Raw genomic sequence first — 18,701 nt, 5'->3', positions numbered from 1 at the left:
CCTCTGTATTGGGCCGGAGTCCCTCCCTTTCCTCTGTATTGGGCCGGAGTCCCTCCCTGCCCTCTGTATTGGGCCGGAGTCCCTACCTTCCCTCCGCATTGGGCCGGAGTCCCTCCCTTTCCTCTGTATTGGGCCGGAGTCCCTCCCTTCCCTCTGTATTGGGCCGGAGTCCCTCCCTTCCCTCTGCATTGGGCCGGAGTCCCTCCCTTCCCTCTGCATTGGGCCGGAGTTCCTCCCTTTCCTCTGTATTGGGCCGAAGTCCCTCCCTTCCCTCTGTACTCTGTATTGGGCCGGAGTCCCTCCCTTCCCTCTGTATTGGGCCGGGAGTCCCTCCCTTTCCTCTGTATTGGGCCGGAGTCCCTCCCTTTCCTCTGTATTGGGCCGGAGTCCCTCTCTTCCCTCTGTATTGGGCCGGAGTCCCTCCCTTCCCTCTGTATTGGGCCGGAGTCTCTCCCTTTCCTCTGTATTGGGCCGGAGTCCCTCCCTTTCCTCTGTATTGGGCCGGAGTCCCTCCCTTTCCTCTGTATTGGGCCGGAGTCCCTCCCTTCCCTCTGTATTGGGCCGGAGTCCCTCCCGCTCCCTTTCCTCTGTATTGGGCCGGAGTCCCTCCCTTCCCTCTGTATTGGGCCGGAGTCCCTCCCGCTCCCTTTCCTCTGTATTGGGCCGGAGTCCCTCTCTGCCCTCTGTACTCTGTGCAGGGACTCTGTATTGGGCCGGAGTCCCTCCCTTCCTTCTGTATTGGGCCGGAATCTCTCCCTTCCGTCTGTATTGGGCCGGAGTCCCTCCCTTTCCTCTGTATTGGGCCGGAGTCCCTCCCTTTCCTCTGTATTGGGCCGGAGTCCCTCCCTTCCCTCTGTATTGGGCCGGAGTCCCTCCCTTTCCTCTGTATTGGGCCGGAGTCCCTCCCTGCCCTCTGTACTCTGTGCAGGGACTCTGTATTGGGCCGGAGTCCCTCCCTTTCCTCTGTATTGGGCCGGAGTCCCTCCCTTCCCTCTGTATTGGGCCGGAGTCCCTCTCTGCCCTCTGTACTCTGTGCAGGGACTCTGTATTGGGCCGGAGTCCCTCCCTTTCCTCTGTATTGGGCCGGAGTCCCTCCCTTTCCTCTGTATTGGGCCGGAGTCCCTCCCTTCCCTCTGTACTCTGTATTGGGCCGGATTCTCTCCCTTTCCTCTGTATTAGGCCGGAGTCCCTCCCTTCCCTCTGTATTGGGCCGGAGTCCCTCCCTTTCCTCTGTATTGGGCCGGAGTCCCTCTCTGCCCTCTGTACAGGGACTCTGTATCCCCACTGACAGAGGACGTGCTCTGGACTGTGGGTGTAAAGGTCCGTTGCCCTGTTGATCTATTTTCTACGATTGTGTCTGGATTAAGAGAAGTTTTGCAGAGGACCCTGAAGGACTCTGTGGAGGTACAGGGAGCGGGAGCCTGAGATGCAGCCGGAGCGCGGACAGGGTACAGTATGCTCCGCACAGCGATGGGTAAAGGGGGCGGCATTTACATACTCACAGCCCAGTATGTAATCTCATGGAAATCATTGGGATCGGCAGCAGATCCGTCCTGTGTGGATCTAAGCCGCCGTTTACTGCCAACCCCGACTCTCTGGGCTTATGTCCCATTGGGGTGCATCACGCCTGACCATCCCTTCCAGAGAGCAGCAACATGTGGTGACACCCCGACTGGGGGCCGAGCATCGACACCCTAACCCTGGACTCTGCATGGGATATCCTCAAAACCTGCTGGTGGCCAGGAGGCTGAGAGGCGCTGATGTAGAGCTATCACCATCCGCGGGGCAGAGACTTTACATAATATCCTGTGACATACAGATTTTACTGCAGAGGAAGATGGATTTTAGACAGGGATTAAGATGTAAACAACCAATAGAACGTGGCGAGTAATCCCGCTCTTACGCTGTATAGATGAGAATCCCTCCATGTAATACAACAGTATCTATAAAACCACAGACGCTAGAGGCTATAAAGGTAATATAACAAAAGGACGTTGGTCGACCTCAGGGAGACCCCATCACGTGTCTCGACGTCAGTGAACTAGTCAGAACAACCAAGCCAAGGAAACCACTCAAGCAAGTTATCCATCCACAGACAGCTGTTTCAGGGTATTTGCCCCTCATCAGTGTGGAGTAGGATTCTGGCTATTGTTGTTGGTGTTTTGGTTGATCTCTCTGAGGTCAAGCATCATCCCTTTTTGCATGCACTTACTAGACATTGCTTCCACTAGCCAGAAACCTACTCCACACTGATGAGGGGCAAATACCCCGAAACAGCTGTCTGTGGATGGATACCTTGCTTGGGTGGTTTCCTTGATTGGTGACATTCCTTGGCTTGGTTGTTGCTTCCTGGAGGCCGGTCTGGCTATCTCACTGACGTCAAGACTCGTGATGGTGTCTCTGCAGTGTTTTTTGCACGTTATACAACAGTCTCTATAAAATCACAGACGCTAGAGGCTTGGAGGGGAGAATCCGTCTGTATAATACAACAGTCTCTATAAAATCACAGACAGTAAAGGCTTGGCGGGGAGAATCTGTCCATGTAATACAACAAAAGGACGTCGTTGACCTTAGGGAGATCAAGCAAAACACCACAGAGACACTATCATGTGTCTCGGTGTCAGTGTATTCTAGGACATTGTCCCCAAAAAACACTGCAGAGACACCATCACGAGTCTCGACGTTAGTGAACTAGCCAGACCTTCCTCAGGGATGGAACAACCAAGCCAAGAAAAAACCCCAAGCAAGTTATCCATCCACAGACAGCTGTTTCGGGCTATTTGCCCCTCATCAGTGTGCAATAGGCTATTGTTGTTGGTGTTTTGGTTGATCTCCCTGAGGTCAACCAGCGTCCTTTTGCATGCACTTACTAGTCATTGCTCCCACTAGCCAGAAACCTACTCCACACTGATGAGGGGCAAATACCCCAAAACAGCTGTCGGTGGATGGAGACCTTACTTGGGTGGTTTCCTTGACTGGAGACATTCCTTGGCTTGGTTGTTGCTTCCTGGAGGCCGGTGTGGCTAGCTCACTGACGTTGAGACTCGTGATGGTGTCTCTGCAGTGTTTTTTGCACATGTTATACAACAGTCTCTATAAAACTCAGATAGTAAATGCTTGGAGGGGAGAATCCGTCCATGTAATACAACAGTCTCTAGAAAACCACAGACGCTAGAGGCTTGGAGGGGAGAATCCGTCCATGTAATACAACAGTCTCTAGAAAACCACAGACGCTAGAGGCTTGGAGGGGAGATTGTAATTACTGGAGTGGTGGATCCGCTGGACTGCCGCTAGTGATGGTGTAAGCTGCACTAGGGAGCGGAGTGTAAGGGGTAGCTGGTTTTCACCAGAGCCCACTGCAAGGCGGGAAGGGCTTGCTGCGGCAGGTGACCCCGGGTCGTTACCCCTGGTTTAGTTTGCTAGCGGTGGCAGACAAGATGCAGCTGGAGACAGGTAGGCAGGTCAGCAGCCAAGCACAGAGCTACGTAGAGAGTACACAGGCAGGTAAGGGTTAGGAGAAAGACCTGGCAGGGTCAGAAAGACAGAACAGGGGCAGAGGTGAAGAAGGCATTCAGTCTGGAGAAGGTTTGCTCAGCTTTGGCCAGCCACTGCTTGGGGCCGATCACTGCTTGGGGCCGATCACTGCTTGGGGCCGGCTACTGCTTGGGGCCGATCACTGCTTGGGGCCGGCCACTGCTTGGGGTCGATCACTGCTTGGTGCCGGCCACTGCTTGGGGACGAAAACTGCTTGAGGCTGGCCACTGCTTGGGGCCGATCACTGCTTGGTGCCGGCCACTGCTTGGGGCCGATCACAGCTTGGGGCCGAAAACTGCTTGGGGACGGCCACTGCTTGGGGCCGAAAACTGCTTGGGGACGGCCACTGCTTGGGGCCGAAAACTGCTTGGGGACGAAAACTGCTTGAGGCTGGCCACTGCTTGGGGCCGATCACTGCTTGGTGCCGGCCACTGCTTGGGGCCGGCCACTGCTTGGGGCCGATCACTGCTTGGTGCCGGCCACTGCTTGGGCCCGATCACTGCTTGGGCCCGATCACTGCTTGGGGCCGATCACTGCTTGGGGCCGGCCACTGCTTGGGGCCGGCCACTGCTTGGGGTCGATCACTGCTTGGGGTCGATCACTGCTTGGGGCCGAAAACTGCTTGAGGCTGGCCACTGCTTGGGGCCGATCACTGCTTGGGGCCGAAAACTGCCTGGGGCCGGCCTCTGCTTTTGTAGTAAGCTTTTGTAGTAAGAGCCACAATTGGCGCTACCAGGGTGGAAAATTGCATAACAAACTGACGATAATAGTTGTTGAATCCCAGAATGCATTCTATAGCCCAAAGGCCAATGGGGCCCCGCTACTGAAGAACTGCTGAGAGCTGGATACATATGTAGACCATGGACGTCTCCAACATGGTGTAGAGAGGACGTACGTCTCAGTCCGTCACGTATGGGGGTCACATGTGTCCGCAGATTAGGTGAAAGGATCAGAATCTCACCTTGGCGCCCATGACACTAGAGTAGAGAAGATCGCGGAAAATGTCATTGACAAATTCTTAAAAGACGGACAGGGCCAAGGGCATCACCAGATACTTAAAACGCCCATCTTGAGTATTAAAGGCCGTCCACCACTTATCGCCTTCACAAATTCTGATCAGATAATAAATACCCCACAGATCCAATTCCTTAGGGTACTATTACATGGAACGATAATTGGCGGCGGTCCCGGCCTGTGATTGGCTGAGCGGCCTACCAGCTGACAGGCCGCTGTGAAGCTAGAGCGTGCACGGGACCCCGGGAGAAGCGGACGGCAGGAGAAGCGGACGGCAGGAGCAGCCCTGGAACGTGGATGGGTAATGTATGCCAGTTTAGCAAGGGCTGCAAGGATATCGGTAACGATGTCCTTGCAGCTCTTGTCAAACGATTATCGGGCCGTGTAATAGGCCCAGTAAACGAGCAACGATCTAGCAGATCGCTGCTCGTTTACAGGTATTATCGGGCCCTGCTCGGCCCGTGTAATACCACCCTTAAAGATCCGAGCGTCACAAAGGCATTTGAAAAGTTCCGAGATTAAAAGCAAAGGATGACGGAGAGATCCATGGTCTGAAAGAAGCAGAGGCCGCCCCGGCTGGAGAGGAAGACTTGCAGACTGATATAGGCTGACATGGCTGGCGTCTCTGGAACCATGAGTGGTTGTACTCAAGGGGGCGTAGAGCTAGGCAGAAGATCAATAGGGCAGTCACATGGGCCATACGGAGGTCAGGCAAGGACTACCCCGCTACCAGGGGTCTGCAGAGAGCAGGGGAAGCAGTCCGGCCTCCTCGCACCTCCAGTCAAGGTTGTGAACGTAGAGCTGCAGCCACGGGCGTCCCAAAAGAATCCGCGGTCGGTACGAAACTGGGTAACTTAGCGATTCTCCCATAACAGAAATGGTCACCGGCGAGGACAAGCCAGGAGAGGATGTGGTCACACCTAGGGAGGCCTCTCCTACATTGCCTCAGTGCCGGGGTTTACAGGACGCTGTGGGGCCAACCAAAAGGTGCAGCGAGGAAGGGCCACTCCGGGCAAACCTCCTCCTCCTCCTCCTCTCACTCAGAGAAGCCAACCTCAATCCAAGAGGCCAGATAGATCAGGTCCCTCAAGGAGGAAGGACGGTCCTGGCTGGAGAGTACGTCCTTTACACGACTAGAGACAGAGAGGAGGCAGAGACATCAAGGGACAGAGAGGAGGCAGAGACATCAAGGGACAGAGAGGAGGCAGAGACATCAGGGGACAGAGAGGAGGCAGAGACATCAGGGGACAGAGAGGAGGCAGAGACGTCAGGGGACAGAGAGGAGACAGAGACAGCAGGGGACAGAGAGGAGGCAGAGACATTAGGGGACAGAGAGGAGGCAGAGACATCAGGGTACAGAGAGGAGGCAGAGACGTCGGGACAGAAAGGAGGCAGAGACATCAGGGGACAGAGAGGAGGCAGAGACGTCAGGGGACAGAGAGGAGGCAGAGACGTCAGGGGACAGAGAGGAGACAGAGACAGCAGGGGACAGAGAAGAGACAGAGAGGAGGCAGAGACATTAGGGGACAGAGAGGAGGCAGAGACATCAGGGGACAGAGAAGCGACAGAGAGGAGGCAGAGACATCAGGGGACAGAGAGAAGGCCGAGACATCAGAGGACAGAGAGGAGGCAGAGACATCAGGGGACAGAGAGGAGGCAGAGACATCAGGGGACAGAGAGGAGGCAGAGACGTCAGGGGACAGAGAGGAGACAGAGACAGCAGGGGACAGAGAGGAGGCAGAGACATTAGGGGACAGAGAGGAGGCAGAGACATCAGGGTACAGAGAGGAGGCAGAGACGTCGGGACAGAAAGGAGGCAGAGACATCAGGGGACAGAGAGGAGGCAGAGACGTCAGGGGACAGAGAGGAGGCAGAGACGTCAGGGGACAGAGAGGAGACAGAGACAGCAGGGGACAGAGAAGAGACAGAGAGGAGGCAGAGACATTAGGGGACAGAGAGGAGGCAGAGACATCAGGGGACAGAGAAGCGACAGAGAGGAGGCAGAGACATCAGGGGACAGAGAGAAGGCCGAGACATCAGAGGACAGAGAGGAGGCAGAGACATCAGGGGACAGAGAGAAGGTAGAGACATCAGGGTACAGAGAGGAGGCAGAGACCGCAGGGGACAGAGAGGAGACAGAGACATCAGGGGACAGAGAGGAGACAGAGACATCAGGGGACAAAGAGGAGGAGGAGACCGCAGGGGATAGAGAGGAGGCAGAGACCGCAGGGGACAGAGAGGAGGCAGAGACCGCAGGGGACAGAGAGGAGGCAGAGACATCAGGGGACAGAGAGGAGGCAGAGACATAAGGGGACAGAGAGGAGGCAGAGACATTAGGGGAGAGAGATGAGGCAGAGACATAAGGGGACAGAGAGGAGGCAGAGACATAAAGGGACAGAGAGGAGGCAGAGACATAAAGGGACAGAGAGGAGGCAGAGACATCAGGGGACAGAGAGGAGGAGGAGACCACAGGGGACAGAGAAGAGGCAGAGACATCAGGGGACAGAGAGGAGGCAGAGACAGAGAGGAGGCAGAGACATCAGGGGACAGAGAGGAGGCAGAGACAGCAGGGGACAGAGAGGAGGCAGAGACATCAGGGGACAGAGAGAAGGCAGAGACATCAGAGGACAGAGAAGAGACAGAGGAGGCAGAGACATCAGGGGACAGAGAGGAGGCAGAGACATCAGGGGACAGAGAGGAGGAGACCGCAGGGGATAGAGAAGAGGCAGAGACATCAGGGGACAGAGAGGAGGCAGAGACAGCAGGGGACAAAAAAGAGACAGAGAGGAGGCAGAGACATCAGGGGACAGAGAGGAGGCAGAGACATAAGGGGACAGAGAGGAGGCAGAGACATAAGGGGACAGAGAGGAGGCAGAGACATAAAGGGACAGAGAGGAGGCAGAGACATCAGGGGACAGAGAGGAGGCAGAGACATCAGGGGACAGAGAGGAGGCAGAGACAGCAGGGGACAGAGAAGAGAGAGAGGAGGCAGAGACATTAGGGGACAGAGAGGAGGCAGAGACAGCAGGGGACAGAGAAGAGACAGAGAGGAGGCAGAGACATTAGGGGACAGAGAGAAGGCAGAGACATCAGAAGACAGAGAGGAGGCAGAGACATCAGGGGACAGAGAGGAGGCAGAGACATCAGGGACAGAGAGGAGGCCGAGACCGCAGGGGACAGAGAGGAGACAGAGACATCAGGGGACAAAAAAGAGACAGAGAGGAGGCAGAGACATCAGGGGACAGAGAGGAGGCAGAGACATCAGGGGACAGAGAGGAGGAAGAGACCACAGGGGAGAGAGAGGAGGCAGAGACATCAGGGGACAGAGAGGAGGCAGAGACATCAGGGGACAGAGAGGAGACAGAGACATCAGGGGACAAAGAGGAGGAGGAGACCGCAGGGGATAGAGAGGAGGCAGAGACCGCAGGGGACAGAGAGGAGGCAGAGACCGCAGGGGACAGAGAGGAGGCAGAGACCGCAGGGGACAGAGAGGAGGCAGAGACCGCAGGGGACAGAGAGGAGGCAGAGACATAAGGGGACAGAGAGGAGGCAGAGACATCAGGGGAGAGAGATGAGGCAGAGACATAAGGGGACAGAGAGGAGGCAGAGACATAAAGGGACAGAGAGGAGGCAGAGACATCAGGGGACAGAGAGGAGGCAGAGACAGAGAGGAGGCAGAGACATCAGGGGACAGAGAGGAGGCAGAGACAGCAGGGGACAGAGAGGAGGCAGAGACATCAGGGGACAGAGAGGAGACAGAGACATCAGGGGACAAAGAGGAGGAGGAGACCGCAGGGGATAGAGAGGAGGCAGAGACCGCAGGGGACAGAGAGGAGGCAGAGACCGCAGGGGACAGAGAGGAGGCAGAGACATCAGGGGACAGAGAGGAGGCAGAGACATCAGGGGACAGAGAGGAGGCAGAGACATCAGGGGACAGAGAGGAGGCAGAGACCACAGGGGAGAGAGAGGAGGCAGAGACATCAGGGGACAGAGAGGAGGCAGAGACATCAGGGGACAGAGAGGAGGCAGAGACATCAGGGGACATAGAGGAGGCAGAGACATCAGGAAACAGAGAGGAGGCAGAGACATCAGGGGACAGAGAGGAGGCAGAGACATCAGGGGACATAGAGGAGGCAGAGACATCAGGGGACAGAGAGGAGGCAGAGACATCAGGGGACAGAGAGGAGGCAGAGACATCAGGGGACAGAGAGGAGGCAGAGACATCAGGGGACAGAGAGGAGGCAGAGACATCAGGGGACAGAGAGGAGGCAGAGACTAGGACACTGTTCAGACCTCACACAGGCAGCATCATTATTTATCACATTATTCTGTTATTGAGGCGAATTCAGGATGTGAGGAGGAGGAGGAGGAGGAGGAGCAGCTCAGGGCAGGGCAGGGTTGTCACCTCATGCTGCTTCCACCACGGTCAATGTCTACAGGAACAGCTCCAGGCTGTCAGTCGTCCACATTACACCTCTCTGGGGTCTCTTCCTCCTCCTCTCTGGGGTCTCTTCCTCCCCCTCTCTGGGGTCTCTTCCTCCCCCTCTCTGGGGTCTCTTCCTCCCCCTCTCTGGGGTCTCTTCCTCCTCCTCTCTGGGGTCTCTTCCTCCTCCTCTCTGGGGTCTCTTCCTCCTCCTCTCTGGGGTCTCTTCCTCCCCCTCTCTGGGGTCTCTTCCTCCTCCTCTCTGGGGTCTCCTGGTCTGGGACATCATGGACTTCCTCAGTAAGGTCTTCAGGTCCAGCAGAAGAAAGAACCCCGGCCCCTCAGCTCAGGTAATGTGTGATGTCTGCAGGGGCCACACAGCCACTAAGGGGGTCCCTGGATGTGAGTTGTACAGGGGATAAATTTACAGAATATGGGGGTCTCTTCTGTATCTGAGGAACGCCCCCTATATGTCAGTGTGTGTATATATATATATATATATATATTCCCCCTATATGCTGGTCTATGTCTGTGTGTGTATCTATATATATATATATATATATACATACCAAAATATCGCTGCAGGTCCGCGGATAACACGCCATCAGATGCACAGTCCTCTCGGGGTTCGGCCCCAGTCTTACACAGGAAAACAGAAGGTGGAGGACGGCATCATCTTCAATCAAGTGTTAGATATTTATTGTGCCAATTCGCATAGTACAGTGCAATGTTTCAGCTCATATATCTTGAGCCTTTTTCAAGCATAAAAAGGGTTGTACATAGCGCCATTTTATATAAGAAAACACCAATCACCAATCACAATTCATTAAAAGCGACCAATCACAACATGGAGTAGGCGGTACCTGTCATAATTTATACACATATCACACAAGATCATGTAATAAATACTCCATAATGTTGATGCCTTATCTGAGGTCCGTCCAGACCCTTCATACTTGTCCATACTATTCTCCGATCCCACCGGCAACACCATACCATGCCATCATCTCCGCCACGCCGGCCGCGGTGTTCGGCTTGTAAACAAGTTCACAGAGGTTGCGCACCAGACGCTTCGTGATAGGACATCCAACTGCATCATCGCTACGTCGTCCTCGCTTCAGCCAATCATCTGTGAGATCACCATGTGTTAGGCTGTTGTCATGGGGATTGCGGATATCTTTGACGGGTACGCATATTAGCCATCCACTTGTTTCTCACCCGCCAGCCAATCATGGCAGTTCTTCTCCTGCACGTGACCGATCATCATCGTTGTTATGGAGATCAAGACGCTTCCACGCTTCAATCACCCGCTCATCACTGCGGCTTCTTCCATCGTCACGGAGATTGAGACGCCCACTCAGTATAATCCATTGGTCAACAATCTCCGCTGGTTCAAAGTCCATTGATTGCAGGGATTAGAGTGCGATGTCTCTAGTGGACCAATTAGGGTACTACACAGCACATCCCCCCATTTGGCCACATCACACGTCTTTCCTTATAGAATAACAGCCGAACATCCCGTCAGGTCGTGCACGGTCAGCGATTAGGATACGTATCTTCGCCGGTTATGGATCAGGAAACAAAACGCTAGATTTATCCAAAAACAACAAAATGTAAAGATTGTTCTAATACAAATAAAACCTGATGTGTAGACAGAAAGGACAGACGACATGAGACCCTTAGGGTGGTATTACACGGAACGATAATCGGCCGAATTGGCCCGATTCGGCCGATTATCGCTCCTTGTAATAAATGCAACGATCAGCCGATGACAACGATCATCGGCTGATCGTTGATATAGTTTAGACCCTATTTTTGTCGGGCGCCGACCGCGCACCGCTGCGTGTAATAGCGGTGCGTGGCCGGCGACTAACGATATACATTACCTATCCATGTTCCAGGGCTGCTCCTGCCGGCCGCTTCTCCCGGGGGTCCCGCGCGCGCTCTAGCGTCACAGAGGCCTGTCAGCTGATAGGCCGCTCAGCAAATCACAGGCCGCGGCGGTCCTGGCCTGTGATTGGCTGAGCGGCCTACCAGCTGACAGGCTGCTGTGACGCTAGAGAGCGCGCGGGACCCCCGGGAGAAGCGGCCGGCAGGAGCAGCCCTGGAACGTGGATGGGTAATGTATGCCAGTTTAGCAAGGGCTGCAAGGACATCGGTAACGATGTCCTTGCAGCTCTTGTCAAACGATTATCGGGCCGTGTAATAGGCCCAGTAAACGAGCAACGATCTAGCAGATCGCTGCTCGTTTACAGGTATTATCGGGCCCTGCTCGGCCCCTGTAATACCACCCTTAATCAAATACATTTAAGTTCAGTTCTAAGTTCCTACCTTTGGGCCGTATTCAGTCCAGCAGATTTATCCACTAATGGCCCTATTCCACGGAACGATTATCGTTCGTTTTCGGACGATATCGACCGCTACGGACGATAATCGTTCCGTGGAATAGAGTGCAACGATCAGCCGACATCATTCATGTCGGCTGATCGTTGCAGTCGCTTGTTTTTCAACATGTTGTTCACATATAGCAGCGATCTGCTGCCGTCGCTCCGTTGAATAGGAGCATCGTCAGCAGACGCTGCTATATCCTATGGGCTGCCCGGACGATCTAGCGATTCCCCGGGCAGCCCCCCCGCAGCTCCCCGCTGCCCCCTCCCGCACTCACCCGCTCGCTGCAGCCGCGTTGAATAGCGGCGGCAGCGAGCGGCGAATGAGGAGCAAATGAGCGCTGACAGCGCTCGTTTGCTCCTCCAACGACCCGTGGAATAGGGGGCATTAGCTTCTCTTTGCTCTAACAACCTTCCCCTACGGCCGCCTCTTGTAAGCGCAGGCACACTATCAGTAATCCTACATTGGATTGGCTGACCGCATGACCTACTAATACAAGATGTTTGGCTACCGGATGCTCAGTTTTCTTTAGACGTATTGTACTTTTGTGATTATTCATTTGCAATTTAACCTCAGTTGTAGTTTCCCTACATAACATAGTCCACACTGTATCATGTAGACCACAGATTTAGAGTTGCATGTATAATGTTTTTTCACATAATATTTTTTACCACTGTGTGGATGTTGAAACACGTCTCCTTTTACCAAACTCCCACAGTTACTGCAGTGGAGACTTGGAAAGTTACCCGTTTTTTGCTGGGGCTAATGTACGTTGTGTATCTATTTTCTTTGAACCAATATCAGAATGTAGCAGAATATCCTTGATACTTTTACTCTTTTTATGCCATGACTGGTGGGTGTAAAAACTCAGGGACCTTGTCCCCCCGCCCATCCCTCAGAATAGACCAGTTTCTGCGACCACTCATTGTATACAGAGACAAAGGGGATCCGATCACTACTACGTGACCTAATCCTAGGTGTTCGTGTATGTTCCCTCGTGGTGTTCCTCAGTTTCTGTCTATGTTTCTCCATGACACATTCAGGATACCCCCCCCCCCCCCCTATCTCAACATTTTTGGCAAAGTGTCTCTACATTCCCATCCATATGTGAATCCTCACTAGTGATCCTGCGTATTCACAATAACTGGCTCCACGGACGCGACTTTACCATGGATTGTGGATGATTGTATACAGAAGAAGGTTATTTTTGTCCGTTTCTTTTACATATAAGTCTGTTTGTAATTTACCTTCGGACACATACACCAATGTGTCCAAAAACTGTCATTCTTTTATAGACATCACCATGGTAAATCTAAGGCCATCATGCAAATTGTTAATGTACTCAAAAAATTCATTTAAGGACTCCTCCGAGCCCTCCCAGATGGCAAAAATATCATCGATATAACGATATACTGATACCAGCACCGGATGTGTACCATGTGCCAGGACCCCTAAATGTGCTCTTCCTCGAGGGTTATTGATAGTGTGCCTCCGTTTTATTTGTATTAGAACAATCTTTATATTTTGTTGTTTTTGGATAAATCTAGCGTTTTGTTTCCTGATCCATAACCGGCGAAGATACGTATCCTAATCGCTGACCGTGCACGACCTGACGGGATGTTCGGCTGTTATTCTATAAGGAAAGACGTGTGATGTGGCCAAATGGGGGGATGTGCTGTGTAGTACCCTAATTGGTCCACTAGAGACATCGCACTCTAATCTCTGCAATCAATGGACTTTGAACCAGCGGAGATTGTGGACCAATGGATTATACTGAGTGGGCGTCTCAATCTCCGTGACGATGGAAGAAGCCGCAGTGATGAGCGGGTGATTGAAGCGTGGAAGCGTCTTGATCTCCATAACAACGATGATGATCGGTCACGTGCAGGAGAAGGACTGCCATGATTGGCTGGCGGGTGAGAAACAAGTGGATGGCTAATATGCGTACCCGTCAAAGATATCCGCAATCCCCATGACAACAGCCTAACACATGGTGATCTCACAGATGATTGGCTGAAGCGAGGACGACGTAGCGATGATGCAGTTGGATGTCCTATCACGAAGCGTCTGGTGCGCAACCTCTGTGAACTTGTTTACAAGCCGAACACCGCGGCCGGCGGGGCGGAGATGATGGCATGGTATGGTGTTGCCGGTGGGATCAGAGAATAGTATGGACAAGTATGAAGGGTCTGGACGGACCTCAGATAAGGCATCAACATTATGGAGTATTTATTACATGATCTTGTGTGATATGTGTATAAATTATGACAGGTACCGCCTACTCCATGTTGTGATTGGTCGCTTTTAAAGGGGTAGTGCGGCGCTAAAAAATTATTCACAGAATAACACACAATACAAAGTTATACAACTCTATAATGTATGTTATGTCTGTGAATGGCCCCTTCCCGTGTCCCACCACCCCCACCCGTGTACCCGGAAGTGTTGGTGCGTTATACATTACCTGATCCGTGTCGAGGGCCGTCCGCCAAACGTCATCTTCAGACAGATGGCCAAGTCGTTGCTGCCCGTCCCCCCTCCGCTGCATCACAACTGTGCTCAGCCGCGATTGGCTAAGCATAGTTATGCTCAGCCAATCGCGGCTGAGCATCGGATGACGCTGCAGAGGGCGGCCGGCATTCGGAACAGTCAAAGCTGTTTGCCGGCCGTCCGAAGAAGACGTCACTGACTGAAGATCGGAGACGGGTGTCGGCACGTGACAGGTGAGTATAGCGCACCACACTTCCAGGTACACGGGTGGGGGTGGTGGGACACGGGGAAGGGGGCCATTCACAGACATAACATACATTACAAAGTTGTATAACTTTGTAATGTGTGTTATTCTGTGAATAATTCTTTACCGCCGCACTACCCCTTTAATGAATTGTGATTGGTGATTTCTTCTATAAAATGGCGCTATGTACAACCCTTTTTATGCTTGAAAAAGGCTCAAGATATATGAGCTGAAACGTTGCACTGTACTATGCGAATTGGCACAATAAATATCTAACACTTGATTGAAGATGATGCCGTCCTCCACCTTTTGCTTTCCTATATATATATATATATATATATATATATCCCCCTGTATGCTGGTCTATGTCAGTGTATATATATATATATATATATACAGTGGTACCTTGGTATAACTTGGAGTAACTTGGTTTAAGAGCGTTTTGGTATAAGAGCTCACAGTCTTTTAAAATTATGACTTGGTGTAAGATCATTGCTTTGGTGTAAGAGCTCCCTGTACTGGGTGGGAGGGGGAGTGGGGGAGGGGCACAGTCTGCATAGCGGGGTCTACAGCCCTGTACTCTGACCCAGGAAGTCTTCCTCACCTTCCAAATCATAGCAGATCCACTTCAGGCTGGGGCTTACATCAGGTGACAGGACTGTGGGGAAAATCTCTCCATAGCTGTAACCCCTCTCTCCCCAGTCAAAGAGTGCTGCATGTATGTGCCCACATCTGTCCTGCTCATTCCTATATACTCCCTGCTGTCTCTGTCAGTCCTTTTGTTTCCCATCCTCTCCATTACTGTACAGTAACTTATATATCACATATCCAGCTGCTGCAGTGTTGTCAGGGTTATACAGTTACTATACATTATATACCACATGCTGATTGCTATACTGTACAGTAACTTATATATCACATATCCAGCTGCTGTGTTATCAGGGTTATACAGTTACTATACATTATATACCACATGCTGCTATACTGTACAGTAACTTATATATCACATATCCAGCTGCTGTGTTATCAGGGTTATACAGTTACTATACATTATACACCACATGCTGCTATACTGTACAGTAACTTATATATCACATATCCAGCTGCTGCAGTGTTATCAGGGTTATACAGTTACTATACATTATACACCATATGCTGCTATACTGTACAGTAACTTATATATCACATATCCAGCTGCAGTGTTATCAGGGTTATACAGTTACTATACATTATACACCACATGCTGCTATACTGTACAGTAACTTATATGTCACATATCCAGCTGCAGTGTTATCAGGGTTATACAGTTACTATACATTATACTCCACATGCTGCTATACTGTACAGTAACTTATATATCACATATCCAGCTGCTGTGTTATCAGGGTTATACAGTTACTATACATTATACACCACATGCTGCTATAGTGTACAGTAACTTATATATCACATATCCAGCTGCAGTGTTATCAGGGTTATACAGTTACTATACATTATACACCACATGCTGCTATACTGTACAGTAACTTATATATCACATATCCAGCTGCTGCAGTGTTGTCAGGGTTATACAGTTACTATACATTTTATACCACATGCTGATTGCTATACTGTACAGTAACTTATATGTCACATATCCAGCTGCAGTGTTATCAGGGTTATACAGTTACTATACATTATACTCCACATGCTGCTATACTGTACAGTAACTTATATATCACATATCCAGCTGCTGTGTTATCAGGGTTATACAGTTACTATACATTATATACCACATGTTGCTATACTGTACAGTAACTTATATATCACATATCCAGCTGCTGTGTTATCAGGGTTATACAGTTACTATACATTATACACCACATGCTGCTATACTGTACAGTAACTTATATATCACATATCCAGGTGCTGTGTTATCAGGGTTATACAGTTACTATACATTATACACCACATGCTGATTGCTATACTGTACAGTAACTTATATATCACATATCCAGCTGCTGCAGTGTTATCAGGGTTATACAGTTACTATACATTATACACCACATGCTGCTATACTGTACAGTAACTTATATATCACATATCCAGCTGCTGTGTTATCAGGGTTATACAGTTACTATACATTATATACCCCATGCTGCTATACTGTACAGTAACTTATATATCACATATCCAGCTGCAGTGTTATCAGGGTTATACAGTTACTATACATTATACACCACATGCTGCTATACTGTACAGTAACTTATATATCACATATCCAGCTGCTGCAGTGTTGTCAGGGTTATACAGTTACTATACATTATATACCACATGCTGATTGCTATACTGTACAGTAACTTATATGTCACATATCCAGCTGCAGTGTTATCAGGGTTATACAGTTACTATACATTATACTCCACATGCTGCTATACTGTACAGTAACTTATATATCACATATCCAGCTGCTGTGTTATCAGGGTTATACAGTTACTATACATTATATACCACATGTTGCTATACTGTACAGTAACTTATATATCACATATCCAGCTGCTGTGTTATCAGGGTTATACAGTTACTATACATTATACACCACATGCTGCTATACTGTACAGTAACTTATATATCACATATCCAGCTGCAGTGTTATCAGGGTTATACAGTTACTATACATTATATACCACATGCTGATTGCTATACTGCACAGTAACTTATATATCACATATCCAGCTGCTGCTGTGTTATCAGGGTTATACAGTTACTATACATTATATACCCCATGCTGCTATACTGTACAGTAACTTATATATCACATATCCAGCTGCTGCTGTGTTATCAGGGTTATACAGTTACTATACATTATATACCACATGCTGATTACTATACTGTACAGTAACTTATATATCACATATCCAGCTGCTGTGTTATCAGGGTTATACAGTTACTATACATTATATACCACATGCTGCTATACTGTACAGTAATTTATATATCACATATCCAGCTGCTTCTCATTGTTTCATCTCTTCTACATGTTATTCAGAATAATAATCAGTATATTTGGGGGGTGGAACCAATTGTCTGCAGATCAGTAATTTCTTATTTCTGGATTTGTATTACAAGCGCAGTCTCGGAACGTATTATGCTCGTAATCCAAGGCACCACTGTGTATATATATATATATATATCTATATCATAAAAATCTAAGTCTGTCTGTCTGTCCTTCTGTCTGTCTGTCTGTCCTCTATAGACTTCCAAACGCCTGAACCGTTTGACCCCAAATTTGGCCCACAGATACATTGGGTGCCCGGGAAGGTTAGAGCGAAGGTCCCGTCCCCGCCAGATGCACAGGAGGGGAGGGGGAGGGGAAAGAGAGGCGCCCCATAGAGATGAATGGGAAAATCTCCTCACTGCACACACAGGTGATATAATTAGCTGCAGCAGACACGGCAGTTGGAGCCTTAGCAACCAATAGGATTACTGCTTTCATTTTCACAGGGAGCAATGGTTGCTAGGGAAGCTGCCTCACAACATCCACAGTAATAACTGGTAGACCCCCTACTCCATCTATACAGTACATGTATACAGGACCCCCTACTCCAACTATACAGTACATGTATATACAGGACCCCCTACTCCATCTATACAGGACATGTATACAGGACCCCCTACTCCATCTATACAGTACAGGTATACAGGACCCCCTACTCCATCTATACAGTACATGTATACAGGACCCCCTACTCCATCTATACAGTACAGGTATACAGGACCCCCTACTCCATCTATACAGTACATGTATATACAGGACCCCCTACTCCATCTATACAGTACATGTATATACAGGACCCCCTACTCCAACTATACAGTACATGTATACAGGACCCCCTAGTCCATCTATACAGTACATGTATACAGGGCCCCCTACTCCATCTATACAGTACATGTATATACAGGACCCCCTACTCCATCTATACAGTACATGTATATACAGGACCCCCTACTCCATCTATACAGTACATGTATACAGGACCCCCTACTCCAACTATACAGTACACGTATACAGGACCCCTACTCCATCTATACAGTACATGTATATACAGGACCCCCTACTCCATCTATACAGTACATGTATATACAGGACCTCCTACTCCATCTATACAGTACATGTATATACAGGACCCCCTACTCCATCTATACAGTACATGTATATACAGGACCCCCTACTCCATCTATACAGTACATGTATATACAGGACCCCCTACTCCAACTATACAGTACATGTATACAGGACCCCCTACTCCATCTATACAGTACATGTATATACAGGACCGCCTACTCCATCTATACAGTACATGTATACAGGACCCCCTACTCCATCTATACAGTACATGTATATACAGGACCTCCTACTCCATCTATACAGTACATGTATATACAGGACCCCCTACTCCATCTATACAGTACATGTATATACAGGGCCCCCTACTCCATCTATACAGTACATAAATATACAGGACCCCCTACTCCATCTATACAGTACATGTATATACAGGGCCCCCTACTCCATCTATACAGTACATGTATATACAGGACCCCCTACTCCATCTATACAGGACATATATA

The 18,701-nt window shown here is 50.1% G+C and overlaps 1 protein-coding gene across 1 annotated transcript in view; it reads left to right on the top strand.

Annotated features, from left to right (window-relative positions):
* The first annotated feature begins 8,956 nt into the window (after positions 1-8,956).
* LOC138769699 (putative oxidoreductase YteT) overlaps positions 8,957-18,701 on the top strand; it is a 130,792-nt gene continuing 121,047 nt past the window's right edge. The window contains exon 1 of the mRNA XM_069948315.1: positions 8,957-9,321. Within this exon, the coding sequence (XP_069804416.1) occupies positions 9,259-9,321 (63 nt within the window). The 5' untranslated portion in view covers positions 8,957-9,258. The remainder of the gene's footprint in view (positions 9,322-18,701) is intronic.

This window comes from Dendropsophus ebraccatus, chromosome 12 (genome assembly GCF_027789765.1).
Source record: "Dendropsophus ebraccatus isolate aDenEbr1 chromosome 12, aDenEbr1.pat, whole genome shotgun sequence".
In the NCBI taxonomy this organism is placed as follows: domain Eukaryota; kingdom Metazoa; phylum Chordata; class Amphibia; order Anura; family Hylidae; genus Dendropsophus; species Dendropsophus ebraccatus.
The sequence above is the reverse complement of the archived record's forward strand: the minus strand, read 5'-3'. Positions and strand labels throughout refer to the sequence as shown.